This window comes from Zootoca vivipara, chromosome 9, assembly GCF_965207765.1.
Source record: "Zootoca vivipara chromosome 9, rZooViv2.hap1.1, whole genome shotgun sequence".
NCBI classification, from domain to species: Eukaryota; Metazoa; Chordata; class Lepidosauria; order Squamata; family Lacertidae; genus Zootoca; species Zootoca vivipara.
In genome coordinates, this window is record NC_142592.1 from 27,646,988 (window position 1) to 27,673,216 (window position 26,229).

Sequence of the window (26,229 nt, forward strand, 5' to 3'; positions counted from 1 at the left end):
ACAAATATACAAGTTGATTTTTATTTTAGAACACATAAAAAGTGATTTTTAAAAAATCATAAAAATCTTAACATTAAAAAATAATAATGAAAGTTCCATCACTTCTTTATAAACAGTGCTGTTAAATGTTAAAATGCTGTGGGATCATCTGTGAAAGAATAAACCCATTTTAGCTTTAAAAATCTTTCTACAATGCCAATAATTCTGAAACAGCACAGCAAGACAACATTGCATTGTCATCAAGTTCAGTTCTTTCCCATTCCCTGAGTCTTGCGAAGAATCCACTGTGGTGATCTAAATACAACTTTAAAAACTGATCTAGTCATCAATATGGCTAACAGTGATCACGTGTACAAACCTGAAAATTATCATGACAGAGGAACACAACTGTGATTTAAATACAACTAGGGCCAAACTAGGCACTATTCTATTCACACAATTAGCAATGATATGAATCATTTTAAAAAGTAAGTTGCAGGTGTGGGAGCCGAGGCCTGTTTAAAATTTACTTTTAAACAACTACTCAAACAACCACTAGCTGAATGGGTGGCAACAAGTCTCTTTGTCTGGCTCACAGACTGCCGATAACCTTTCCTTCTGCGAAATGTTCAGATACTGCTCATGGGCTTCATTACCTGGAGTATTATGGACTGAGATTTAGCTTCATCTTTATGATAAAACTGCTAACAGGTGAAGGGGAGTGACACTGAAATGTATATTGAGGACAGAACCAAAGCAACAGGATGCTGTGGTGTTGGGTCATGAGAGTAACTTTTGTGACTGTATCTTACTTGGTACTCTCATAATGAAAACTGACTCAGGTTGGTATTGCCAAGGCAGCCACGGAAGCCACACTGAATGCTGTTGGAACCTGCACAGACATGACCAAGTCAAAAAAATCACGTTAGGTCCATAACAGCTTTGGGTAAATGCCAAGACTGCATTGGAGCATAAAGATCAGTGCTGATGTATCTGACACGAAGAATCTGAATGATTTGTATGAATATGCTGGGTGGGATTAAAGGATTTTGGAGCTCAGTGAGTGCCAGAAGAGATGAAGAAGTGCTGAGGTCAGGAATTAATGAAGGTTGCTGGCTACCCACACCTGGGTTCATCCTTCATGTTATTTACTCTTACTTGATGATCTACGCTTTGTGATGGATGATGAAGATGAACACATTGTAGCATGGCAACACTTCTCCGCTATGATGCCATTTGAACAAAACTGACACTGCTCTAGCTAAAAACATTTGTGACCAAATGAGGTAGAGCTCAAAGACAGGTTGTGCATTCCCAGAACCCATGCCAGAGGGTACCTTATCTGTGACCTCTAGATGTTGCTGGACTCTCAGCTCGCATCAATCCCAGCCAGTGAGGCCGATGACTAGGGACGAGAGGAGCTGTCATGCAAAAACTCCCAGAGGACCACAGGTCATTTATCCCTGTCCTGTCCAAGATAAAGGGATGTGAATATCCAGCATTTCCTATAGTGGGACCTTTTTACCAAAGTGGTAAGTGCAAACAACCAGAATTCAGCCTCAAATAATTTTCACAAATTGGTATTAAAATACCAAAACAATTCAGGAGTATAGCTGAGCACAATCACATTTTGCCCCAGAAGTTCTCCTTTCTCCTCTGCGCTCGTTCTAGAACCTGAGATGCCAGTGAACTAGAAGCAGCAGATCGAGCAGATAGCTGGGACAATCGGTCATCATCATCTGTAAACATAACAAAGGGGGGGATGCAACCAATCAGATCCATGGTAACAAGATAAGCAAAATATGTTTAGGTGCTTGCTAAAATGGACATTGTCCTCTTTAGGAGCTGTAAGGTTAACACACATTTACCAACAAACATACAGTATAATTATTTTCTATACTGGGGGATTAGGAGTATATATGGATAGTGAAGCCAGATTTAGATTGATTTTTAAAATTATGAAACAAGGCACACCTTCAAAGCTTCCTAAACTGTATGGTACTTTTAAAAAACACCATTATACTTTTTAAGAGCAACCTATTAGTGCTGTATTTCATTTCTGAAAGGACCAAAAGCATAAATGAACACATCTGATTCCAATGTATGATTTCTTGTATGGGTGCAAACTCAGTCCAGTGGAAATACCATTTTACTGTACTTTCATTTACAATTATCATTATTATTATTATTATTATTATTATTATTATTTTATTTATACCCCGCCCTTCCCAGTCAAGACGGCTAACAACAAAAATATCAATGCAGGTATAAAAGAAACAATTCAATTAAAATGCAGATTAATACAATGTTAAAATTCCATTTTAAAATTAAAAATCTACAAGATAAAACCATTATAAGATAAAACCTTAGGGGAGGGTAACCCCAGGGTTAGATTGCGTCAGTCCAAAGGCTAAGCGGAACAGTTCTGTCTTGCAGGCCCTACAAAAAGATGACAAATCCCGCAGGGCCCTAGTCTCCTGAGACAGAGCGTTCCACCAAGTCGGGGCCAGTACTGAGAAGGCCCTGGTCCTGATCGAGGCCAGCCTAACCACCTTGTGACTCGGGATCTCCAGTATGTTATTATTTGTGGACCTTAATGTCCTCTGAGGGGCATACCGGGAGAGGCGGTCCTGTAGGTACGAGGGTCCTAAGCTGCATAAGGCCTTAAAGGTCAAAACCAGCACCTTAAGCCTGATCCTGTACTCCACCGGGAGCCAGTGCAGCTGGTAAAGCACTGGATGAATGTGATCCCGCGGCTGGGACCCCGTAAGGAGTCTCGCCGCGGCATTCTGCACCCGCTGGAGTTTCTGGGTCAGTTTCATGGGCCACACTTTGACCATACTACGTGGGGTGAACTTAGCTGTAAGAAGATACAGATGTAGCAACAGCACACACAGGGGGATTGAAGCTACGGAAGACTCTACAGTGGAAAATATTGCTTGCACCCCAGTTCCAGGAAATCAAAGCATGAGCCAAGACAAAGAGGCATGCCACAGCATCTTCTGCAACACTGCAAAGAATTCTGAGGTACACTCTTGATTCATGCATCGCTTCCAATGAGCACTCTGACTGCTCTGCTCAGCAGGCTGCACGCAATGCAATCCTGCTGCATGTAGCATGAACTGAGAGATGGACATACTTACCCATGAACCATACGTTGCTCAAACCTGCACAAAATTAAGAGTTTCTACCAAGTCACTATTTTTGTAATTCAACATCATCAGAGACCAAACCGGAAAGCTGTTGAAAGGGCAGCTGCCTGGTTTGTCTTTATATGCCAGTTTTGTGGCACCAAGTTGCACTAAGTTTCTGAAAGAGCTTGCCTGAGAAATGTTCAAAAACACTGTATGCAATAAAAATTACAGACTACCTCCATCACTACAGTTTCTTTCCTGAAACTACCATTAAAGAGGTGCTAAGACTCAGCACCTAAGTATCGCACAGTAAATGTGTGCATTTAAAATTAAGATAAAATTGCAGATACTAGTTTGTCTGCTGCTAATCATTTGTTTTCAGTAGCAGAGCAACGGTTTGGGAATGATCTGTCATCTCAAGAAGAGTGGTGAGACTGCAGGGCATTGCTGAAGACCTGGTTGACTTTAGAGGCTTTCTGTAAACATATATAGATGCTTTGCTGAACAATTTGCACAGCCCACACACTTTTCAGTCTTAGCTATTACTGAAAGCTGCTAAAAGAGCCAAGTATCAGGTGGACCTTACTCAGAAGGTGCATCAGTTTCTATGATATTTGCATATGCAGCCATTCATTCTGAGCAAGTACTTCCAAGCATCTCCCATCTCAATCTGTGCAATGGGGCATTGCAAGCTAAACAATTCCTCTTTAATGGCAAGTGTCAGGGATGATTCACACATTAATTCAGAGATGCTAAAACCAACGAACACAGATTTTTCCGCCTCCTTTTTTTGTGTGTGTGTGTGAAAGTCATGACCCTACATCAAAAGCTGCCAAGCTACAGAGGTGGAAAGAAAACTGTGAGTATTTCTTTTTATGTGGTTCTGAGGGCCGTTTCTCACCAACAGTTCCCCATTTGAAAACTATGTAGCGTCGTTATTTTGTACTGGTTTCACCGCCTCATAAATAATTGTGTGATTTAGCTTGCAGTCGCCTCTATTTATCCACTTTTTGTTTGTCTCGGATTGCTATATAATGAGCCTTAGGAAATTCAGTGGAGAACTGAATGACCCTTCTCTCCTTGTCCTAGGCCCTAGATGGTAGTTAGCATCATAATTCCAGTCAACCACTTCTAAAAGTTTTATTGCTTTTTTGTTTTATAATTTCTATAAATTTTTGTGAATTGCTAATAAAGCTTATTAAAATGTCAAAAAAGGGGTGCATTTAGGGAGGTCATAGAGTTTGAAAACAGTTGATCTAGTATGTGCTTTGTCGTCCCAAGAGAACAAGGCAATGAAGAAGAATGGTTAGAGGCAAAACAGAAACCAAACCTAAGATTCTATGCACAGACAAGGGATGGTAAGGCTGCTAAGGGACTACTACAGGTAGCAGACATGGTGTTAAGTTTTGTAGTCTTCAAGTTCCAATGGAGTTATTAAATCAGGGCATACTAAAATTCTTTCCCCACGTACTTATGATCTTGGAATGGTAAAGCTACAGAGGTCTACACAACAGCTTTATTCGGATGTAATACTTAACTGTGGTGAATATTGAATACTGTGCATTGAAACAAGCCAACTTCAAACTGTACTTAATGAAGCTGGTTTGTTTCTACTGACCATGATTAAGGTTAATCACAGTTTGGGGTTTGTATGGCATGTTTCTGACATGGCATGTTTGTATGGCATGTTTCTCCTCCACCATGGCCTGAGGAGAGAGTGCACAAAGCCAAGGCTCACTCAGGACTGCTCTTATAGCACTCAACCACAGCTAACACTACATTCAAACATAGTCAGTGGGAAGACATACAGTGGAACCTTGGTTGTCAAATGCTTCGGAAGTTAAATGTTTCAGCTTTCGAACACTGACAACCCAGAAGTGAATGCTTCCGTTTTCAAACGCGCCTCGGAAGTCGAACAGCTTCTGAGGCATGTTTCTCAATTTTTTCAATGGCTTTTGCCAACTGGCAATTGCGCCTCAGTTGTTGAACATTTCGGAAGTCAAACGGTCTTCCAGAACGGATTACGTTTGACAACCGAGGTTCCACTGAACTAAAATCAAGCCATAGGATTCTATAATCATCACAAACAGAACAGTTCACTGCATAACACATGCATGTTATTCATACATGTGTGTGTGAGAGAGAGGGGGGGTTATATATTTATACACACACTTTTTAATAGTTTGAAAAACATTATCTCACTTTCCTCCCAATTTTTTCTCCTCTAGGCTGAATGTACTATTCATTTCTTTTTCCTTACTGCATATCACACAGTTTGACAGAAATTATGCAAGTTTACATTTATGGAAGGGTTTGCTAGAATTTCTAAGTGCAAACATCCTATTTTAACTAAGCCAAAAGCATACAGAAAGCATACTCCAGATGACTGCAACAATATGTGAGAAGTTTCCATTAGCCTGAATTAGTATGAAATATCTATTTTTACAACACCTTTCATAGTTCCTACTGAGGAATAAAAAGCAGGGGAAACTGAAATACAGAATTATTTGTTGTTATTATTATTATTAATAATGACTACATTAATAATAAATGCCTAAAACCTATTAACGGCTCTAGTTATATTTAACATGGATAAAAGAGGGGAAATACCTTCATCATTATAGTTTCTCTCCTGAAGTGGTAATTGCATCCAGCTCCTTTTGGGGCTTGCAACACCGCCTAAAAAGAAACAGCACACAACATTGCATTTCTCCAGTCCACAAATACTTTACCTCCTCATGGGAAAGCAATTAAGATTTTACTTTTAAACACAAAAGTGCCAATATACCATATTTTTTCTGTGTATAAGACGGCGCTTTCTGCTAAAAAAAATAGGCAAAATTTGGGTGTCGTCTTATACATGGATAGTGAATGCAGAGGGGGGACGTGCGATTAATGGCAGCAGCAAGCAAGAGATTGGCAGCAGCAATTGGGCGGGTGATTGGTGGCTGCGGCAAGGTGGGCAGGCAATTGGCTGTGTCTGCGGCAAGTGGGCAGGCAATTGGTGGCTGTTGTGAGGTGGGAAAGCGATTGGTGACTGCGGCAAGTGGGCGGGTGGGCTGTTGGTGACAGCGAGTGGGCAGACAATTGGCGGCTGCGGCGAGGTATGCAATCGGCAGTGGCTGTGGCAAGCGATCAGCAGTAGCAGGTATATAAATATGCTAAGAAACAAATATGTTTAATAGAAAGTTTCTGCATGCTTAAGGGAGCCGTCTACTTTTGGCTGTTTTAGTTTTTCAGTGCGGGGTCACATTGTAGAGTAATAGGAGATATTTGGGTATTTTTCAATGTACAGATTCACAAAAATTAAGAGTTTCTATTGCTGCTCCTGCCAAGATCCATAAGCTCTTATTTAAAGTTACAGGTAGGTAGCCGTGTTGGTCTGGATCGAAGTAAAATAAAAAAATTCCTTCAGTAGCACCTTAAAGACCAACTAAGTTTTTATTTTGGTATGAGCTTTCGTATCTGAAGAAGTGTGCATGCACACGAAAGCTCATACCAAAATAAAAACTTAGTTGGTCTTTAAGGTGCTACTGAAGGAATTTTTTTATTTTACTCTTATTTAAAGGCATTCTACCTATCTAAAAAAGGTGCAAAATTGTGTAGAAAGTAAGCCAACCATTATGCTGAAACTCAGGATCCCTGAGCATCCCTTGAATGCGGCATGATGGATTCCAATAGGGCAGAGAAGGATCCTTGGCTGATTTTAAGCCAGGAACCTTTGTTGTCTGCTCTGAATATGCTGAAGCTGGAGAGCTTCTTGCACCAGACGAATCTCGGCTGGACCACTGATATTTCCTCAGAGGCAAAGGATCCACAGTTTTCAGCCCAGCAGCTGGGGAAGGACTCAGTGGTGTATCCTCTTCATCCTGAAAAGACAGAGTTGAAAAAAGACCCTGTCACGTTGTGAAAAACTGTGCCAATGCTGTTCACAGGAAATGAACAAAACTGTCCTTTTCCACTTAGTGAGCTATGTCTGGCTGCAGACATTGAAGTTACTTTAACTGATCACTTCTGCACACGCGTCCCTCAATCTAGTTTCATGAATGCATAAATGCAGGTGACTAGCTGTGTACGGAGGAGTTTTGGGCCAGTGAAAATAGAGGAGGGAAAGAGCTGAAGGGACTGCTTTTGAGATCATCTAGTTAGTCATTTTAGAAATGATCAAAGATTGAATGGCATAAGTGGAGGTAGGAGCCTCATTCCGAGCATCCATCTCCAACCATAAAGTGATAGGGATGGTTTACTATGACTTAATTTCACTAGAGTGGGGTACCAGTGGTGAATTAGTTTCAGAGAGGCTTCCTTCACTGAGGCTGAGTTTGTCCTGAAATTGCATTCAATAGCATCTAATAAAAATCTCAGACCGGCCCATTCCTGCAGATAATGTATCACTGGTGTGAGGGACAAGGGATACAGGGAAGTCCCTCCCATCTTAAGTTCCAGCCCATCCCCAAGCGCTGGAGAGAGTAGGGAGAGCTCTGCCTCCAGCGGAGAGTCAGGAAGTGGTGTCCGAGGCTCAGGCAAGGTTGCGGAGCCCATGCCCCAGGTGGGACAGGAAGATGGGAGCACGGGGGGAAGGCCAATCCCCCCAACTCCGGAATTGCGACACAAACGTAGGGGGAAGAGGTTGGGTCTCCCAAAGCTTCTTTGCTGGAAGAAAACGCGCCAATCGCCATTCGGAGGTTCTGACACCTCACCTTAAGCATGTATATAGATCGTTCTGACCACTGTAAATAATCAGCACTTAATAAAAGCCTAAAAAGACTATGCTGGAGTCGTTACTCTAGAGTAGCCATATCAGGCCCTCTGACAGCAACCTCCGAATCTTTTTTTGGCTACTTTGGAGTGCCGCGATGAGCGCGCAAGAGGCTGAGCGTTGGAGGCTGGAGGCCGAAGCGGCGAAGCAGGAGATACGGAACCTGACAGCGCAGGCCCAGCAGCAATTACATGCCGCTCAGGAGGAAGCGCAAGGGGCGCGGGAGGAGCTGAACAAGCTGGTGGACCAGGTGAGGACAAAAGAGGAGACTGAGAAGCAGCTAAGGGTGATGGTATTGGACCTGCAGAAAAAGTTGGAAGAGGAGAAAGCCGCTAGAGGTGGGGGGGCGCCCCAGCCGCAGCTAGTCCAAATGAGAAGGGGACAGACCCTAGTCACCAAGTTTAGCGGCGACCCTAGGGAGTACCTAGGATTTGAGACAGAAATAAATTATGCGCTGGAATTGCATGCAGCGGAATTCCCAGATGACGCGCACAGAGTCTCCTTTATCATAGGGCATTTGACGGGGGCCGCCCGCGAATGGGTCAGACCGCTCATCGCGCAAAAAAATGATTGCATGAAGAACGTAAAACTATTTTTAGAAGCTTTAAAAATTATGTACGCGAGTGACAGTGAAATGGAAGCCACAAAAGAGGAGCTTCATAACTTAACACAAGGAAAATCAACAGTTAGAGAGTACTGGGCGAGATTCACCATGCTGGTGCACAAACTGGGGTGGGATCTGCACAGTGATCCAGTGAAATCAGCCTTCTATCTGGGCTTGCACTCAGACGTTAAGGATGAGCTGGCGAGAGGTCCAAAAACCGCGGACTATGGATGAGTTGAGCAAAGCCGCGCTAGTGGTGGGGGTGAGACAGGAATCCAGATGGAATGACAAACAAACGACGCGCGCAGTAAAACCTTGGTTCCCACGCTCCCAGGACAGACCACATCACCAAACCCCACCCCAGGGCCCACCCCCAGCCCCGCCCAGCCCAGACCAAGCCCAGAGCCGGAACTGATGGAGATCGGAGGAGCGCGCGCGCGGGCTTTTCAAACCCCGGCGCCACAGAAACGCAAAGAGGGGAGGGGAGGGAACTGCTTTTTATGCCACTCCCCCAGTCACCTCGTCAGGAATTGTCCGCATCGCCGGGAATGGCAGGGAAGGGCGGGAACTGTCATGCCTGCCCCCACAGACTCAACGCAACAGCAGGGAAACGAGACAGCCTGGCTGCAGGAGACAAGGGGCAGCAGCCAGGCGCAATCAACGGAAACCAGCCCCCTCCCTCCCTCCCTTCCACAGAGGGGCAGCGCCAGCCCACACCCCCCAGAGCAGGGGTGGTTCTAGAAGTGACCCTGACACTCCCCAATGGGTACCCACTGACGGTTTTAGCGTTAATCGACTCGGGGGCGTCTGCCAATTTTTTTTCAAGAACTTTTGCGGAAGCACACCAGATCCAGCTGCTGCAGCTGGACTTTCCCCTGCACGTCTCCACCATTGACGGCAGGGAGTTGCTGGGAGGGGCCATCACCCACCAGACCCCCCCCCATGAGAATGACAGTGGGAAGGCACTCAGAGACACTGGCTTTCAACGTCACCACCATCTCAGACCCACCCATAGTGCTAGGAATGAGCTGGCTAGCACGCCACGACCCATCCATAAGCTGGCACCAGAGATGCATTACATTTGGATCGGACTTTTGTCTGGAACATTGCATGCAGCGCCAACCAGGGGAGTGGCCTCCGATAGCCACGGTGGCCACCATGCACGTTAAGGGGGGAGAGGCGATTCCCAAACAGTACTGGGACCTACAGGAGGTCTTCAGCGAAGCGGAATCCGACCACCTGCCACCGCACAGGTCCTTTGATTGTCAGATAAACCTGATACCCGGGGCAACGCTACCCCCAGCCAAGCTATACTCCATGTCAGACCGGGAACTGGAGGATCTGAGGGAGTTCATTGACAAGAACCTCAAGCAGGGGTTCATCAGAGAAAGCAAGGCAGCAGGGGGCAGCCCGGTATTCTGGGTGGACAAGAAAGACACGCAACAGCGCCGTCTGGTGGTGGATTTTAGACGCCTGAACAGCATGACAGAACCAGTGGCGTTTCCAATGCCCAGAGTGGACGATCTGTTGACAGCAGCGCGCAGGGGCAAGATCTTCACCAAGCTCGACCTGAGGGGGGCGTACAACTTGATCAGGATCCGGGAAGGCGATGAGTGGAAGACCACGATGTTCACGCCTCTGGGCTCTTTTGAATATCTGGTGATGCCCTTTGGTTTGCAAGGGGGCTCAGCATGCTTCCAGGCCTTCATGCACCACGTCCTGGGGTCCCTCCTCTTCAAGAACTGCTTGGTCTTCCTAGATGACATCCTTATATACTCCCAGGACCCAGTGCAGCATGTGCAGGATGTCAGGGAGGTGTTGCAGCGCCTGAAGGAGCACCACCTATATGTGAAGCTGGAGAAGTGCAAGTTTCACACCAAGGAGGTGGACTTCCTGGGCTACAAGTTGTCAGACAAGGGACTAGCGATGGACAAGGACAAGGTGCAGACTATCCTGGACTGGCACAGCCCAAGGACGCGCAAAGATGCCCAACGCCTGCTAGGATTCGCCAACTTCTACAGGTAATTCATCAAGAACTTCTCTCGAGTTACGGCTCCCATCACTGACTGCCTGAGAGGCAAGCAGAAGTTCAGATGGACACAGGAGGCACAGGCAGCGTTCGAAAGCCTCAAAAAGGTGTTCGCCTCCGACCAGAACCTGTTCCATGTGGTACAGCACGCGCCACTGCGCATCGAAACTGACGCTTCAGACCGCGCGGTGGGGGCCATTTTACTGCAGCTGGATGCCAACAGAGAGTGGAGACCCTGTGCCTTTTTCTCCAGAAAGCTGACCCAGCCAGAGCGCAACTACACGGTGTTTGATAAGGAGCTTCTCGCGATCCATTCTGCGTTCCGGCACTGGAGACACTTCCTGGTGGGCGCCAAGCACCCCATTCAGGTGTGCACGGACCACAAGAACCTGGAGTTCTGGAGAACAGCCAGGGTGCTCAACCAGCGGCAGATAAGGTGGGCAGAGTTCTTCTCGCACTTCAACTTCTCCATCCACTACATACCGGGGGAGCAGAATGTCAGGGCGGATGCCCTCTCCCGAAAACCAGAGTACATGGAGGAGGAGTTGCCACCAGCACCCCGACACGTGTTTCCCCCGTCGGCATGGTCCTGCGGAGCAGCAGTGGTGAGCGAGGCAGAACTCACAGCACTGACGGCTGCAGATGAGTTCGCCACCCGCATCTTCCGAGACCTGCGAGGGGGGAGGGAGCAGGCACGAGACTTTGAGGAAAGGAGGGGGTTGCTTTTCTACAGGGGAGCCCTGTACCTGCCCACCACACAACTCATAGGTAAGGTCCTCAAGCAAATGCACGACAACCCAACAGCAGGGCATTTTGGAAGGGACAAGACCACTCACTTAGTCATGAGACACTTCTGGTGGCCAGGGGTGCGGGAGGATGTCCGAGACTATGTGAGGGGCTGTGACACCTGCCAGCGAGCAAAGGTAGTCAGAGCAGCACCAGCAGGGTTGCTGGAGCCATTAGCCACACCGCACAGGCCGTGGGAAGTAGTGTCCATGGACTTCATCACAGACCTGCCTTCGTCCAGGGGCAAGACCGCAGTGTTGGTGGTGGTGGACCTTATGTCCAAAATGTGCCACTTTATACCGTGTGCCAGGGCAGTCTCGGCAGAAGAGACAGCCAAACTGTTTGTTGACCACATATTCAGACTGCATGGATTACCCTTAAGGGTTATTTCGGATCGAGGCCGCCAATTTGTTTCCAGGTTCTGGCGGCGGCTCATGAACCTCCTGCAGGTGGAGGTCAGCTTGTCGACCGCCCGGCACCCGCAGACCAATGGACAGGCGGAGAGGGTCAACGCCATTTTGCAGCAGTACCTGAGATGCTACGTCAGCCAGAGGCAAACGGACTGGGTGGATAGCCTGCCACTGGCAGAATTTGCCTACAACAATGCGGTGCACGTCTCCACAGGGGTGTCGCCCTTTAAGGCCAACTACGGGCGCGACCTCAGATCTTTCCCAGAGAGGGAGGGGGAGGAGGAGGAGGAGGGCCCACAGGCAGAGGACTGGGCAGAGGACCTGGAGACGGTGCACCAACAACTCCGGGAACACTTGGAGAGGGCCAAGGAAGCATACAAGAAGGGGGCAGACCGCCACAGGCGACCGGGGGAGGTCATCAGGGTGGGGGACAGGGTTTGGTTGTCCTCTGAAGGCCTTCCCACCAGAGGGCGATGCAAGAAATTGGCGCCCAGGAGGCTGGGCCCCTTCACGGTCACGCAACAGGTCAATCCGGTAGCCTTCAGGCTGGCACTGCCTGAGGACATGAGGGTGCACCCAGTGTTTCATAGATCGCTGCTGTCGCCGTACAGAGAAAGTACCAGGTTCAGGGACAGCGATCAGCCTCCAGAAGGAGGGGGGGAAAGGGGAGACACCCAACAACTCAATGAGGCAACTGAGATTTTAGATTCAAGGAGAGGGGTGAGAGGGCTGGAGTACCTCATGGCATGGGAGGACACTCCGCCGTCCCACAATGAGTGGATACCTGCCACGGAAGTACAAGAGGAATTTTTAGTGGAAGAGTTCCACGCCCTTTTCCCCCACAGGCCCAAGCCCTGGCACATGGAAAGGGAGGGAGAGGGGGAGGGGCGGGAGGAAGGGATCGCAGGCAGCAGCTCTCCATGGAGATGGGAAGCGGAATTTGAGGATACGGAAGAAGAGGTGTGGGTTTCACCGAGGTTGACTACGTCAGAGGCAGGAGAGGACTGGCAGCACATTTTTACTCCCACCAGCTTTGACGCCACAGACTTTTTGGGATTCCCGTCTTCTCAGGGGGAGGGGGAAAGATCGCCGGATTGGGGGGAAATTTTTACACCCACAGGCTCTGACACCACGGACTTCTTGGGGTTTCACTCGTCCCCAGCAAGCGGAGAGCCCCTAGGGAGGGGGGGAGAGGAGCCTGGGAGGGGGGTGGATGTGAGGGACAAGGGATACAGGGAAGTCCCTCCGATCTTAAGTTCCAGCCCATCCCCAAGCGCTGGAGAGAGTAGGGAGAGCTCTGCCTCCAGCGGAGAGTCAGGAAGTGGTGTCCGAGGCTCAGGCAAGGTTGCGGAGCCCATGCCCCAGGTGGGACAGGAAGATGGGAGCACGGGGGGAAGGCCAATCCCCCCAACTCCGGAATTGCGATGCAAACGTAGGGGGAAGAGGTTGGGTCTCCCAAAGCTTCTTTGCTGGAAGAAAACGCGCCAATCGCCATTCGGAGGTTCTGACACCTCACCTTAAGCATGTATATAGATCGTTCTGACCACTGTAAATAATCAGCACTTAATAAAAGCCTAAAAAGACTATGCTGGAGTCGTTACTCTAGAGTAGCCATATCAGGCCCTCTGACAACTGGCACTCATTTTCAAAGGCTGTCAATGGTCTAGGGAAGATCATTTGCTTTGCATAGCTACAGGCCTCTAGCACTGTTAGTCAATGTTTTCTTAGGATCAGGAATAGCGTCATAAGCTGATTTGGGGGCCTCGGAGGCTCCCTCTCAAATAGATCCCCCTCTCTTGAGTTACCAGCCTCCTCCCACATATGAAATTGGTTATAATGTCCCAGGCAGCTAGACCCTGGGTGATCCAGGAAAGGGTGTGGTGGAGACGTCCGGGAAGCCAAGTACCTACCCCTGCCTCCTCTTCCACACCTCAAGCATAGTGGAAAGAAAAGCGTTCCCCAAATCTCAGAGCGTCTGAGGAGGGGCTGAAAGGAAGTGCTTTCAGCATTAGAACACTCCATCAGGGGTTAGTGTATGTCCGTGCAATGTTTAGCAATAGGAATACATAGTCTGTTATTTCCCCATTTACTTCAATGACGTTTGTTTGATAAAACTATAACTGCTTCACAGTCTTCAACAGATAATTTGTCCTTTTAATTCAGTAGACGTAAAAACAAAGAAAGTGAAAACAAATGGTAATTCTAAGCAAATTTTAAGCAAAACGTACCTGTAGCTCTTTACCTTTTCACACACCTGCCATGACTTACCCTGTGAGATTTTCTTTTCAAATCTTCCCTTGAGGTTTGATTTGCCAAGGCATGCTTTTCTGAAGACCCCTGCCTGACATGCAGCGAGGATGAAGACTTCCCTTTTGGAGGAGATACTAAAACAGCACCTCCTAAAGGAATAAAGAGAACACACTCTTGTTAATGCTGAATTTACAGAAATAAATTGCTTTGTGTTCTTTTTATATTTAAGGGGAGGGTGTGGGTGTGGGTGTGGTTGTATGGGTGTGGGTGTATCTATATGTCTCTATCTCTATACTGTATCTATATCTATGAATCATTATATTGTTACCAGCAACTGGTGTTGTAAGGTCATGATGTGTTCTTTGGGCTCCACCAAGTGCCCTTAGCTGTGGAGTAGGAAGCCTGCCACCCTCTCGTGAGGATACCAAAGAAGACTTGGCCATATCACCTGGAGAATTCATGTTTTCTTCTCTGAAAAATATGACAAAACATACAAATATACGCATAGTAAAAAAATGTATCCTCCAATTTATTGGTGGCCATAATTAATAAATCCAAAAGTCTTATTTTGTTTGCTCACCCAGGGAAAGTTCTACATATTATATAGGCCATGAACAAGACAGAATGAAAATCACAAGAGATCCTTCAAAATATACAGTTATATCTTCATTTCTGCCGGTTTGGTTGGTTCCCACAAATACTCGAGGTAGACTGCTTTGGAATTTTACACGTTCAGTTCAATAGATAGAATCATTCTTTTTATCCAATCTAAATTATTAATGGCTGTCTTACACCCATTATTCACTGGCCTCACAGATTTCCAAAAAGCCTCCTCCCTTTTCACCATTATGGCCCCAAAGTGTTATCTTTAGTGCAACATCGACCTCCAGTAATACTGATTTTCTACCTAGTTTTCCTGTTCTTCTCTATCTTAAGAATGTGTCCTATCTTAGTATCACCACAAAACAGTCATTATGCTCCTAGCTAAATTTGTACACCAGCAAATGAAGTTTGATTTACCTTGTTAACTTTTCCCATTTGTGATCTTTATCAATATCAAAGAATGAGCACATACTTTTTTATTAAAAAAAGATGCTTTCATATTTAATATGCTTTGAGGAATGTCACCAGCTGTATCTCTAAACCATTATCTCATGATTCTCATGTTACCAAGACATGCATTGTCAGCCATTTTCCAGCTGCTTCCCATAAGGAGAGGGGGGGAAACTAACATGGAAAGTAACTTTCAGCATGGTTTTTCGAGCAATTCCCAATTTGCAATATCATTCTTTCTTGATACAACTTCAAAACATGGTATGACATCACATAAATAAGCTTTGTACTCATGTGGTCCCACCACACCGTCCCCTGGCGTACTATGCTTAATTAGCACATCACTGCATCCAAACTTGAAAACTATGGTTTATGCAAGTCCTGCAAATCAGGATTAGCAACAAGTGGCAGCCAACAGTTTCTGAATGAATAGCAATGCTTGAAATGTCTCCTGTGGCTAATTAGTAAGACACAAAAAAAAATCTAGTTCAAACTGAAATAGTAATTTCTAACCACATTCATGTACATCGATTTGATTTCTCCATTACATAGTGAAACTGCCATTGCCCTACTTAACAGACATTGTGTATAATTGTCATAACTGAATGACGTTGGTTTGAAACATAATTTTAGATATTTACACTTGCTGGGCATCTGTATTGGCATCCTTATCATTTTCTTCCAGTTCTTCAATCTCTTCCAATTCCGGCTTATGTTTCGCCCCCTCTTTTTCCTCTAATGCTGGTGACTGATTTTCCAGTTGCTCATCATTGCCTGGTTTGTCCCAAACCAAACGTTGCTTGATTGGAACAGTGGCAGCGTCTGACATGCCTAATTTCCCAGTGTTGTTCAGCTGGAACTGTTCTGGCAATTCAGGATGTGGGAAGAGCTTTTTCTCATGGACCCTGTATAAAGAGGAAGCAGTGCAGTGAATTCAGGATGTTCCCTTATGTATTCAGAAATATACTGACTGAACTCAAAGATATGATTAAAAGCAAAACTACTGTATAAACTCTGATAAGTTTTATAATTCATACCAACATACACATAGTTCAGCTTGTAGGGAATCCACTAGGGTTTTAAACTTGTGAACTAAAGCCTTTGCAGCCAGTATTCAAAAAATTGCATAACCAGTTCTGTATGATCAAGGGAGCTCTGAGGGTCTTCAGGTCACATGAAAAACTCTTTTGAAACTGAGATGACTTTCAAAGGCAAGTTTGCAAAATGGCACTGATGATTATTGGTTAAATAAAGAAGCCAAAAGCTCATTGGACGTGCCTGAGCCTAAAGTAACTCTTTGAATTCCAACTCCTGTGTATGTACTGTAGTGCAGAATTTTAAACTTAGACATAGAAGAGTTGGATATGACTGCTGCTTCCTACAGACCCTCCTACTGAATAGTGCCAGAAGGGCAGCCTTCCCCAACCTGGAGCTTTTTCAGATGCTTTCAGCTAGAATTCCCATAATACCTGAATATTAACCATGCTGGATTGGGTTAATAGGAGCTGATACCCAACAACAACAACAACAACAACAACAACAACAACAACAACAACTGGAGGGCACTATAGGGGCACTCAGTTACTGGATTCATTTCCCCTGTTACCCCCATGTAGCATGTTCTTGTGTGGAAGCACAGATGTGCTGCCTGCAAAAACCGATCTTTACACACATACTTCCAGCATGATCTAAAGATGCTGAACGCTTGAAATCAATTTTACTTAGGCTACAATCACTTACTTAGGCTACAATCACCATATTTTCATGGAAGTATTTCTCATTAAAATCAATGGATTCTACTTCTGAATAAATGTGTTTAGGGTTGTGTTGCTAATAAAATAGCTATGCAATAAACCTCACTGAACTTGATTTCACTTCTTGGTTTAAAAAGTTTTCTGCCAAAAAAATATTAATACATACAAACAAATATTCATATGTTTCATTACTAACATTGTGGAGATGGGAAAAAAGGGAGAATTTCATGCCCAAAATGGCCATTTTAGCATGCTTTTTCTAGAGCATTCCTAAATGAATTCAAGATCATTGCACAAAGCAGTATGATTGGAATATTAGAGGCTGTAACCACAAATTGCACTCATTTAGTGAAATGAATATTCCATTTCTTAAACTATCATATTCCAGGTCGGCTTACTCCACATAGAATCCCTTACCCTGCGAGATCTAGAGCTCTGACATTGTTGCTAATGATTTCTTCAGCACTGGAATTAGAGGACAAATCCCAAAACCTGTTGTTATCTGACAGAATCTGATTTAAATGATCTCTGGAAAAGTGGGTTCCTTGGGACCTTCGCCTGTAGGTCTCTGCTTTCTCCCGAAGTTCTTTCACCTGGGTATGAAGATTTCACAAAATTGGATTTTTTTATTGTGGTTTGTAACGTTTGTTTAGAACTATTAATCATTTAATAGTCACAACTGACAGCACAGAGCAGCATGTCACAGAATACATGACCAGCCGCAGCACCAATAAGGGGCAGCACATGTAACAAAGGGGAAGAGTGCAGATACAGTTTTTAAAGTAAGCAAGTGTTACAAGCAGCCAAGCCCAAGCACAGCTGTTAAATAAATTATGCAGCAAGCACAAAAAGCCTACCAGCTATGCATTTGCTTAATACCACATTGTATTTCATTTTGAAGGTTCAGAAATGTTATAATTGCTCCAAGCAGGAAGAACTTAGATGCAACCAACCTCCATATACCACATGGTATTTAGGGTGTTTTGAGAACCCTAAAGAAAGTAACACAGAAATAAAATAGCATTTATTTACTTATTTGATTTTGTTACGGTAAATGAGATTCAATCTCACATGAAAAACGATCCCTTTCCTTCTGTTGGGATTGTGGTGTTATCCTGCCTCCTACAGTTCAGCTTACAAAGAATGTGGTCTACTCTCCTTATGACTTGTTTTGAATGGCATCCTTAATAAACAGCCCTATTTAAAACTATGCATTATCAGTAACCAATCTGACACTTGCAGGATTAAATATCTGCATGTGTATTTCATGTACAGCTAGTTAATGTTAGCCATGAATATACAGAATTATACAGAGCCCTAATTTTTACTGGTGTATCATAATTTCTGCAACACCTCTACAATATCAAAGCATTCATATTGTTAGCATTATGTTAATAGTTAGAAACAGTACAAACAAAGGGTTTTATCTAAATTCTGAGAGAAGACCCACTGATATTAATGGCTAACTTAGGTCTATTAATTTTTAAGGGTCTGCTCCAAGTAGGATTTACTTGGCTACAACCCATAGCTTTTACTTGCAGGCACTGTACGGTCATGTTTATTATTATAAACCACTTCACAAAATCTAAGGAACGGAAAATCTTAGTATATTAACATATTCACCAACCTAAGCAAGCTTTAAAATGCTATTAAAATTACCTTTATATATTTCAGGGAATAGAATTGCTGGTCTTTGCAGCACAATCTGACTAGATAGCAAAGATCAATGAGAAAGTCACTCTGTGCTTAAAATTAAATTAACACACACTGAGATCTCCAAATATCAAGAAATTTGAGAGCTTTCTGGCATCTGTCTGTAAAGTTTTAGTATCCTTTTACTAAACACAGATATGGGAATTTGCTATTTTAAAGATCCATTTTTCTGCATGCAAAAATTGACCGAAAAGCAAAAAACTGTAGCAGAAGAGATGGGTGCATGGTCAGAGCAACTGGGCACCTTGGGAGGAGATGGGAATGGATATTGAGAATGCCTGTGGTGAATTATGAAGAAACACAAAGAACACCTAAGTTTCCCTATCCCAGCAGGTCATAGGCTCCAGAAATCACTACTGTGATTATGAATTGCCTTGTATTAATATTTCAGAAGTCTAATTTGAGGTGAATTTATACCAAAAGTAAACATACACTTTACAAAACACATTAGCAATTGCCTTCAGGCAACAGCTCCCTTGGGAAGGCTTTATAACCATACTTCCACGCTGTCACTCAGCAATTTGCAAAGAGGGTGGAGAAAATTAAACACTGAAACCCCACCTGAACTATTCATTAAAGCAATACTGTACCACTTTAAACAAAAGGACACTAGACCTGGAACAGTGCAAAATGGTAGTCAGGAACCTATGGGTTGTATCCAAGCAAGTCACTGTGCAAGCAAAACAACTTCCGTGACTGCAACAGGATTGCCCTTTCTCTCCTCCCCCACCCACCCCAAATATGCTGTGGGGGCCCTCCCAAGCCTCTCAAGCAGTTTCGGGAGTAGGGCAGGGGATTCATGGGGAGAGGAGAGGGAGGGGAAGTTCCACTGAACTTGTGGAAGCAGCTTCCCTTGCGAAATGATTTAGTTGGATTCAGCCCTAAACCACTGCCACAGGTGATGAGAAACCCCACTTCCCTGATGCATAACTTCTCCTCCTGGAGAAATTCAGTGAAATGGTTCCCACCACCACAAATTTCTCTGCTCACAAATAAGATGGAAATACTCAAAGTGGCGACTCACCTGATCAGGTTTGTTTCCCCTGATATGTAACCAGGCTCCATCTTTGTACATATACTGTGCTGGAGACAAGAAATTTGAACTGTATTCTGTGCTCATTTTCCTGCGAAAAGCAAGTTCACAGGGTAGGGAGAGAGATTTATTATTTTGCAATTATCTGATAAACTTTGTCATTGTTTCTCTCCCCCCCCCTCTTTTAAATCTTTCATCCTAATACTAAAGAGAGAGAAAATGTTGTATGATATAGGTCCAGGCAAAACACTGGGAAATAAACATTACCTGTAGGAGAAGCAAGCTATTAGCAGCAATTCATTGTAAAAAGAGGCACACTCTGTCTAAAGTCCACCTTGAAGATATGGGGGGATTGGCTTCACTCAGCAGAACAAAGACCACTTGGCACATTCTAAGATGCACTGCTCTTTTATTATATTGTTTCGTGTATTCAAATGAATATAGGTTCTAGGATGACCTGTTGTTACCTCTGGCTTAGTTCAGCCATGACCAAGATGGTTCAGGGCATAATCAGCCACTAATGTCCTCTGTGCATCTGCGAATCTCTCACTTAGTTTTGTTGTTGATGTTTAGTCGTTTAGTCGTGTCCGACCCTTTGTGACCCCATGGACCAGAGCACGCCAGGCACTTAGTTTAGATAGAGCTATTGCACCGCACCCTATTAAAATTATATCCTATTTAGCCACAATTTGGAGATAAATATTTAGCTTCCTCCTACAGGATGTTAGATTAAATGAACTGGGCAAAAGATTCCAGCACTGCAGGGGGTTGGACTAGATGGCCCTCATGATCCTTTCCAACTCTACAATTCTGATTTTAAAAGGTGCCACAAGATACTGTTGGTTTGCTGCACCAGACTAATGTGGCTACCCCTCTAAAACTGTAAGTCGTATGATACTTACTTATTATTTCTAGGTAAGCCAAGTAACCTATGTTTTTGTTTATGTTGTTTCAGATTTGTTTCAGATTTGCTTAGCTTTGATTGATCTTCTGCAGTCTTCAAAAATGTGTCCCTTTTCTTTTTCTTTTTCTGAAACAAAAATTTCAGAGGCATTTCTATCAGACATTATCTTAAGTCTGGACACTTCTCAATGTACCAGCAGTTTCGGGAAAATCTGAAATGTGAAAATGTTCAGATATCTTTAATCGAGGGAGAATGCTTAGTTGACGTATTTTATAAACAGCATTATCTCTCCAGGGTTTCAGACAGTAATATTTCCCAGTGTGAGTTGAAGACACCAGAGATTGGACCTGGCACCATCAACACGCAAAGCAGTTGCTTTTACTACTGAACTTTGGCCCATTACCATATGGGAAGCATCAAAATGAAATTAAATAAGAAGTAATATCAACCCCAGTGTTGTTGTTTTTTATGAAGTTGCATTTTAGAGACTTATTTTTTAAAAAAAACACTTTTTTTTTACTATGGAATTAATTTTAAAATACAGGCAGCAAAAAGGAAGGATACACATAACAATACATGATAACCAATTAGTGAAATTCACTTTAGTATATCATGAGTAAACCTTTGGAATAATTAGAATAATACAGCCTAAGGGGGAGCTTACTAATTATTAGGAGACTTTGCATGTGTAAGTTATGCAGCCAAAACACGGGGGGGGGGATGTATTTGTACTTTACTGGAACATTATTAGAAGCTTGAACAGCTTCCACATAGTAGATAAATGAAATCATAGTGCCATTACATCTTTCTTAACATTGGGGTTCCAGGCTTCTTGTACTCGCAAGTAACTTTGCACCGAAACATGGCATCCCAAATATTATCAATCCACTGCTAAAGGTTCAATGAAAAGATAAAATGCAACACTTTATAATTTTAAAATCCTTATCATTTTTTTAAAAAAATAATTATTTCCCCCCATATATTCAGAGTCACCAGCTGAGAATCTAATGTGATCCTGGTAATCTTCATATATACAAAGTATTAACTTCAAAAGTTATTTGAAATTGTTTAAAATTACTTAAATATGAATCTTCAATACCTTTTCTTCATATGAAATTTCTACAGGTTCAGATACAGGACATTCTTTCTCCTCCAAACAGCATCTCTCTTTCTGTTCTTTCACAGGGGGTGAAGCTTTGAAACTCCTTTCATATTCGGTTTCAGGAATAATGACAGGAGACTTATATGGAGGGATGGATTTACTTGAACTGTGAATAATCTTTGGTTCAGAAAAGATGTTAATTTGTTGATTTCTAAAGCTAAATTAACAGTGCAATCCTAACCACGGTTACTCAGAAGCAACTTCCACTGAGTTAAAGAGGGCTTATATCCAGGTAAGGGGGCTAGGACTGCAGCCTAGATCTTGCACTGAAACCAGTGAGATTTAATAATGCTTAAGTCTCCTAGATCACTCAACAAGGTTATACATAGCTGCCAAGTTATCCCTTTTTTTCAGGGATTTTCCATTATGCTGAATAGGCTTCCTCGCGAGAAAAGGGAAAACTTGGCAGCTATGGTTATAATGAATTGAGAGGTCTATAATTCTCAGTTGTTATGGCACTGATCCAGCTAAGTAAACACAAGTCATGCTCCCCAATGATAACTGCTTATCTGTGGGATTCTACCTACTGTAGTAAAACACTGTGCATAAGAGTGGTGCAGCAATAATACTGCTAGCACATTTGCAAAGATAAGCAGGGTCCAGTATGGTTTCAAACTTGATGGGGGATGGTTTGTTGAGATTCTTGCATTGCAGGGGGTGGACTAGATGACTCTTGGGTTCCTTCCAACTCTACAATTCTATGATTCTATAAAACAGATTCTTCATATATTACTCATGTAATATTTTATGCACCACGGTTTGGTGAATCAAGGCAGCAATCCTATGCACATTTAACTGGGAGCAAGCTCAACTGAATACAGTGGAACTTATTTCCAAGTAAACCTGAATATAATTGCAATGAAAGTACATCCATATTATTTTATGAAAACCTAACTCCTATACAAACCTAAGTTTGGCGAAATCCCCAGTGAATTCAGTGAGGCTTACATTTAAGAAAACTTCCAGTTATAGGATGATACTTTACAATAAGAACACTACTTTTTATATGCTTGAAAGTTACCTGGTCTGCTGCAAGCACTGGAGACAACTTTTGAGGAGTTTTCCAAATAAATTGCCGTTGATATTCAGAGCTTCTAGGGAAGCTACTTGACCATGGAATATTCAGGCCTGCTTTCCTCCGCAAAACTCTGTTAAGCTGTCAACAAGTATTGGCAATGAACTTGGGGAAAATATATCTTCCTTTCCTCTAACAGTGTTTGAACCTTAAATGAACTGTTTAAAAATAGTGTAAATATTTTCTTGGATAAAGCTGATGAAGGCAATGTCATACCATAATATTGTATAAACATCTCTGAAGCATATACATTTCAAAGATAAATCTTGCTTCCATTCATATCAATGACAAAATGTGCTTCAACAGTACCATAACCAAACCCCTTAATGTGTTATGATTATGACAGGCCTACAATTTTTAAAAGATTTCACACAGAAATTCACTTCAACTGCTGCTCTTGTGTCTTAGCTTCTACTTCCAACATCAAAACAAAAAGAAATTTCAGTACAGTAGTCTCACCTCACCATCTTTTTCTCCCAATTCCTTTTTGGTAGATAGTGTTTTTTTGTTTATATGCCCTATTGTTTTGGGTGGTGACATCTTGCTTTCTGCAAGAGCTATAGTTGATTCAGATCTAGAACTTGCAGAGCTGGAATGTACCTTTTCAGGAAGCCTGGGTGCATCAGGTGTTTTAATATTTTCCTGATTTACATAATCTTTGTTGTCTTTTGTGTGCAACTCCAATGGCCGGTGGATTTCATATTCTGATGACATATCTTTCTCCGAATTATTGTCCCCAATCCATTCAAAGGACTCTGAAATTTGTGTGTTGTGATAAGGCCCTCTTCTCTTAGAAATAAAACTGGGTTCTCTTGCAATTCCTGCAAAACAGGAAACGTAAAATCTGTGCATTTTGAAAATCCTACACAGGTCTTTCTAAGCAGCAGTTAGAAAAGAGGAGAGAAAGGAAAATGCAAATGGACATCATAAATAAGTGCTAATTTAGAAGATCCTGCAAAAACATGTACAGTATGTGATTTTTTTTGTAGTGGTTGAAATAATCTGAAACACAGCTGGTGGTGACAGGATCAAAGCCAAAAGTGAACAGGGCATCCTTTTCTCTCTCTCTGCTATGCACTTCTGACCCCCCCCCCCCGCCCTTGCTACCCACATAAAACTGGGCTCAAGGCAACAGGTTGCCCAGCCTTGCCATACATAAAGAGGTGCATCCAACCATGACTCCCTGCTACAGAAGGCATCATCATTTATGTCCATTCTCCCATAGTCACTGAATTTAAACATGCAACTTTGTGCCTCCATATTTTCTGGAAAAAAGTTTTTTTTGGTTTTTTGTTCTCTTCTTAGAAAATAATACTGCTGTCATGCAGGATGTGGGGGTGGGGATTTATCTCTATACTATGGTAAACTTTATAAAATTAACACACACAAAGCAGTAATTATACAGCTATAGAAGGACAGAAGGCCTAATTTGGCTTACCGAGCTCATCCGATCTAAGTCCAGCCCCTTGGCATTTTTGCTCTGGTGCAGAGCTACAAAGCCTAGACTGAGCCGATTTCCTCCATTTGAAGTTCCTCTTGTACTCACTCAATCCCTACAGCAAGACAAAAAAAGTGGAAACCAGTGATTTGATGCCCTATTATTTCAACAGCTTCCATTGAACCTAACTCTACCGCAAAGATTCCTGTGAGTACACTTGCACTCTCTTTATGAGATCTTTTTCTTGAGGGGCAGGTAATTTGGGGGGTCATCTGCATGGGAGTTTAATACATATCTGAACCTATATGTGTCTCACATTGTTGTTGTTGTTGTTGTTGTTGCAAGCTCTGCTACCTTTAAGTTTTAAGCATCGCATCACCGGCATGAAACCCCCAACTAAAAGTTTCCCTATCAACGAACCCACCTACATGCCAGGCAGAAATGAATTTCCATCGGGCACACAACTACTGAATGCGAGATGAATGGCAGCCCTAAAGGTTTTCCATGCCAACCCAGCCCGGCTGGTGCCCACATACTAACCCATTCAGAGCTCCAGTGGGAGCTGACTCACTCCCACCCCAGCGCTCACTCGGGGGCACCCCTCCTGCATGCTCCAATCACAGGCTGAGGTTAGGGCAGCAGGTTTAAGGCTTTGAGTGACAGCAGGGAGCAGGAGGAGGAGGAGGAGAAGTGGTTGCAGAATGCAACCCCACGGCGGCCACAAACGGCCCTTAAAACTAACGGGAGGGCCAAATAGGAGCAGAAGCCATTGGAGCCCCCGATAGAAGAAAAGGTGGCGGCCACAGGAGCAGCCGCGTCTCACCTTCCAGCGCACGGGCATGGCTTTAAAACGGAGCAGAGGACGGAACTGGGCGGCTGAGGCGCTCCGGGACAGTTACGGGGCGGGGTGATAACGGGAGCAGAGGGAGGACGCGGCCGCTTGTAAACACGGCTGTCGCCTTGACGAAGCGCCGCGGCCTTGCCCACCAGGCCCGCTCGGCGCCTGCGCGGGGAGCCGACCAATCACAGCGCCCTGTTTGGCTTGCCTCCATCATTTCCCCGCTTGAAGATGCTCTCGGGCGGATGGTGTCTGCTGCGGTCTTCGCCTGGTCCTGCTGCTGCTGGCTTCGCACACGAAGAAGGACCAAAGTTGTCCCGAGAGAGGAAGCGGCGGGCGCTGGTGTCTCCGCGCGCAGTTGGGCTTCCTCGCAGCCTCGAAGCTCTCCGACTTCAGCCCGTGCATCTTGGCAAGAGAGGGAAGGACTGTAGCTGTTGCTCTTCTGCAACGGGGTTGCTTGAAAACCCCTCTGCGTTTCTTGCCGGGATGGGGTGGAGAGTGGGGGGGTGTTGTGTAACTATCGTATCTAGAGAGGGTGCATTTTGTAACTAGATCGATTCTGGAGTCTGGACATTTGTCTCCTTCCCTTCCACCTTTTCCTGTGATGGAAATCGACCTGAAAAGAGCTTGCGGGTGAAAGATGGCAGAATTAAAGACAAAAGCCTAGCAATAAAATGGGTCCTTGCAAGGTAGGTTAGGGTTAGGATGTGTTTTGAATTTCACACACACACACACACACACACACACACACCCTAAATGAAGGGTGCTAAAAAGTTGAAACATGACTTGGGCAGTCAAAAGATATTTTGGTTAAGTCAGGTTTGCTCTGGTAAGTGAAATGTGTGTAAAAATGCATAGAAATAATAATAAAATGATTGCCAAGTACTTGCAGTTATATTTGTTGTTGGCATCCGTCTGTCTCGAGAGGCAATGGAGTTTGCCTTTGGGGCTGAAGTGAAACTGCTGTGTAGCACCAAAGTTGCTGATGTGGTCCAAAGGAAAGGAAAACAGAGCAATACGTTTGGCAGCAGCTTGGCAGCAGGAGTTCTGGAAGGAGGTGTACAAGGTGCCATCCAACCATCTTAGGGACTCCAGGATTTGCATAGGGTTTACTTTACTCCTTAGCCTTTTCTTCTCCAGAAGATATCCTGGAAGGCAGTGGAGGTTTAGGAACAGAGTTTTCCTTCTCCTTGATGGGCTACCTTTCCAGGTTGACAAGCTGCCCCTCACTTCCCTCTACAGCACGTGCAAAATCTGCTTTCTTGACCATTGGACTCACTATTGGTATCATCCACTCAATCCGCCCGA

General features: G+C 44.1%; 1 protein-coding gene across 4 annotated transcripts; it reads right to left on the reverse strand.

Moving 5' to 3' along the window:
• Positions 1 to 7: 7 nt before the first annotated feature.
• Positions 8 to 25,124, reverse strand: SAXO6 (stabilizer of axonemal microtubules 6). 4 transcript variants are annotated; one of them, XM_035128308.3, is made up of 15 exons: positions 24,907 to 25,124; positions 24,084 to 24,198; positions 23,246 to 23,466; positions 22,592 to 22,726; positions 21,508 to 21,687; positions 20,407 to 20,534; positions 19,496 to 19,595; positions 17,712 to 17,750; positions 17,176 to 17,351; positions 15,646 to 15,909; positions 14,280 to 14,422; positions 13,970 to 14,100; positions 6,733 to 6,982; positions 5,724 to 5,792; positions 8 to 1,718 (listed from the first exon to the last, which is right to left on the reverse strand). In XM_035128308.3, the coding sequence occupies exons 1-15, from the start codon at positions 24,922 to 24,924 to the stop codon at positions 1,603 to 1,605; spliced, it is 2,085 nt and encodes a 694-aa protein (XP_034984199.3). In that variant the 5' UTR covers positions 24,925 to 25,124; the 3' UTR covers positions 8 to 1,602. The 4 variants fall into 4 exon arrangements, with proteins under 4 accessions (XP_034984199.3, XP_034984197.3, XP_088508046.1 ...); XM_035128306.3 differs by having other exon boundaries at positions 23,105 to 23,466; positions 24,907 to 25,092; XM_088651920.1 differs by lacking the exon at positions 17,712 to 17,750.
• Positions 25,125 to 26,229: the final 1,105 nt, after the last annotated feature.

What these genes read in the sequence shown, in the direction of transcription:
- SAXO6 (XM_035128306.3), bottom strand. An exon ending in GGGGAAACAAACCTGATCAG is followed by an intron (nt 17,751 to 19,495) that starts GTGAGTCGCCAC and finishes TACTTTCTTTAG; the next exon opens with GGTTCTCAAAACACCCTAAA. An exon ending in AATACAGATGCCCAGCAAGT is followed by an intron (nt 14,423 to 15,645) that starts GTAAATATCTAA and finishes CATATTTTTCAG; the next exon opens with AGAAGAAAACATGAATTCTC.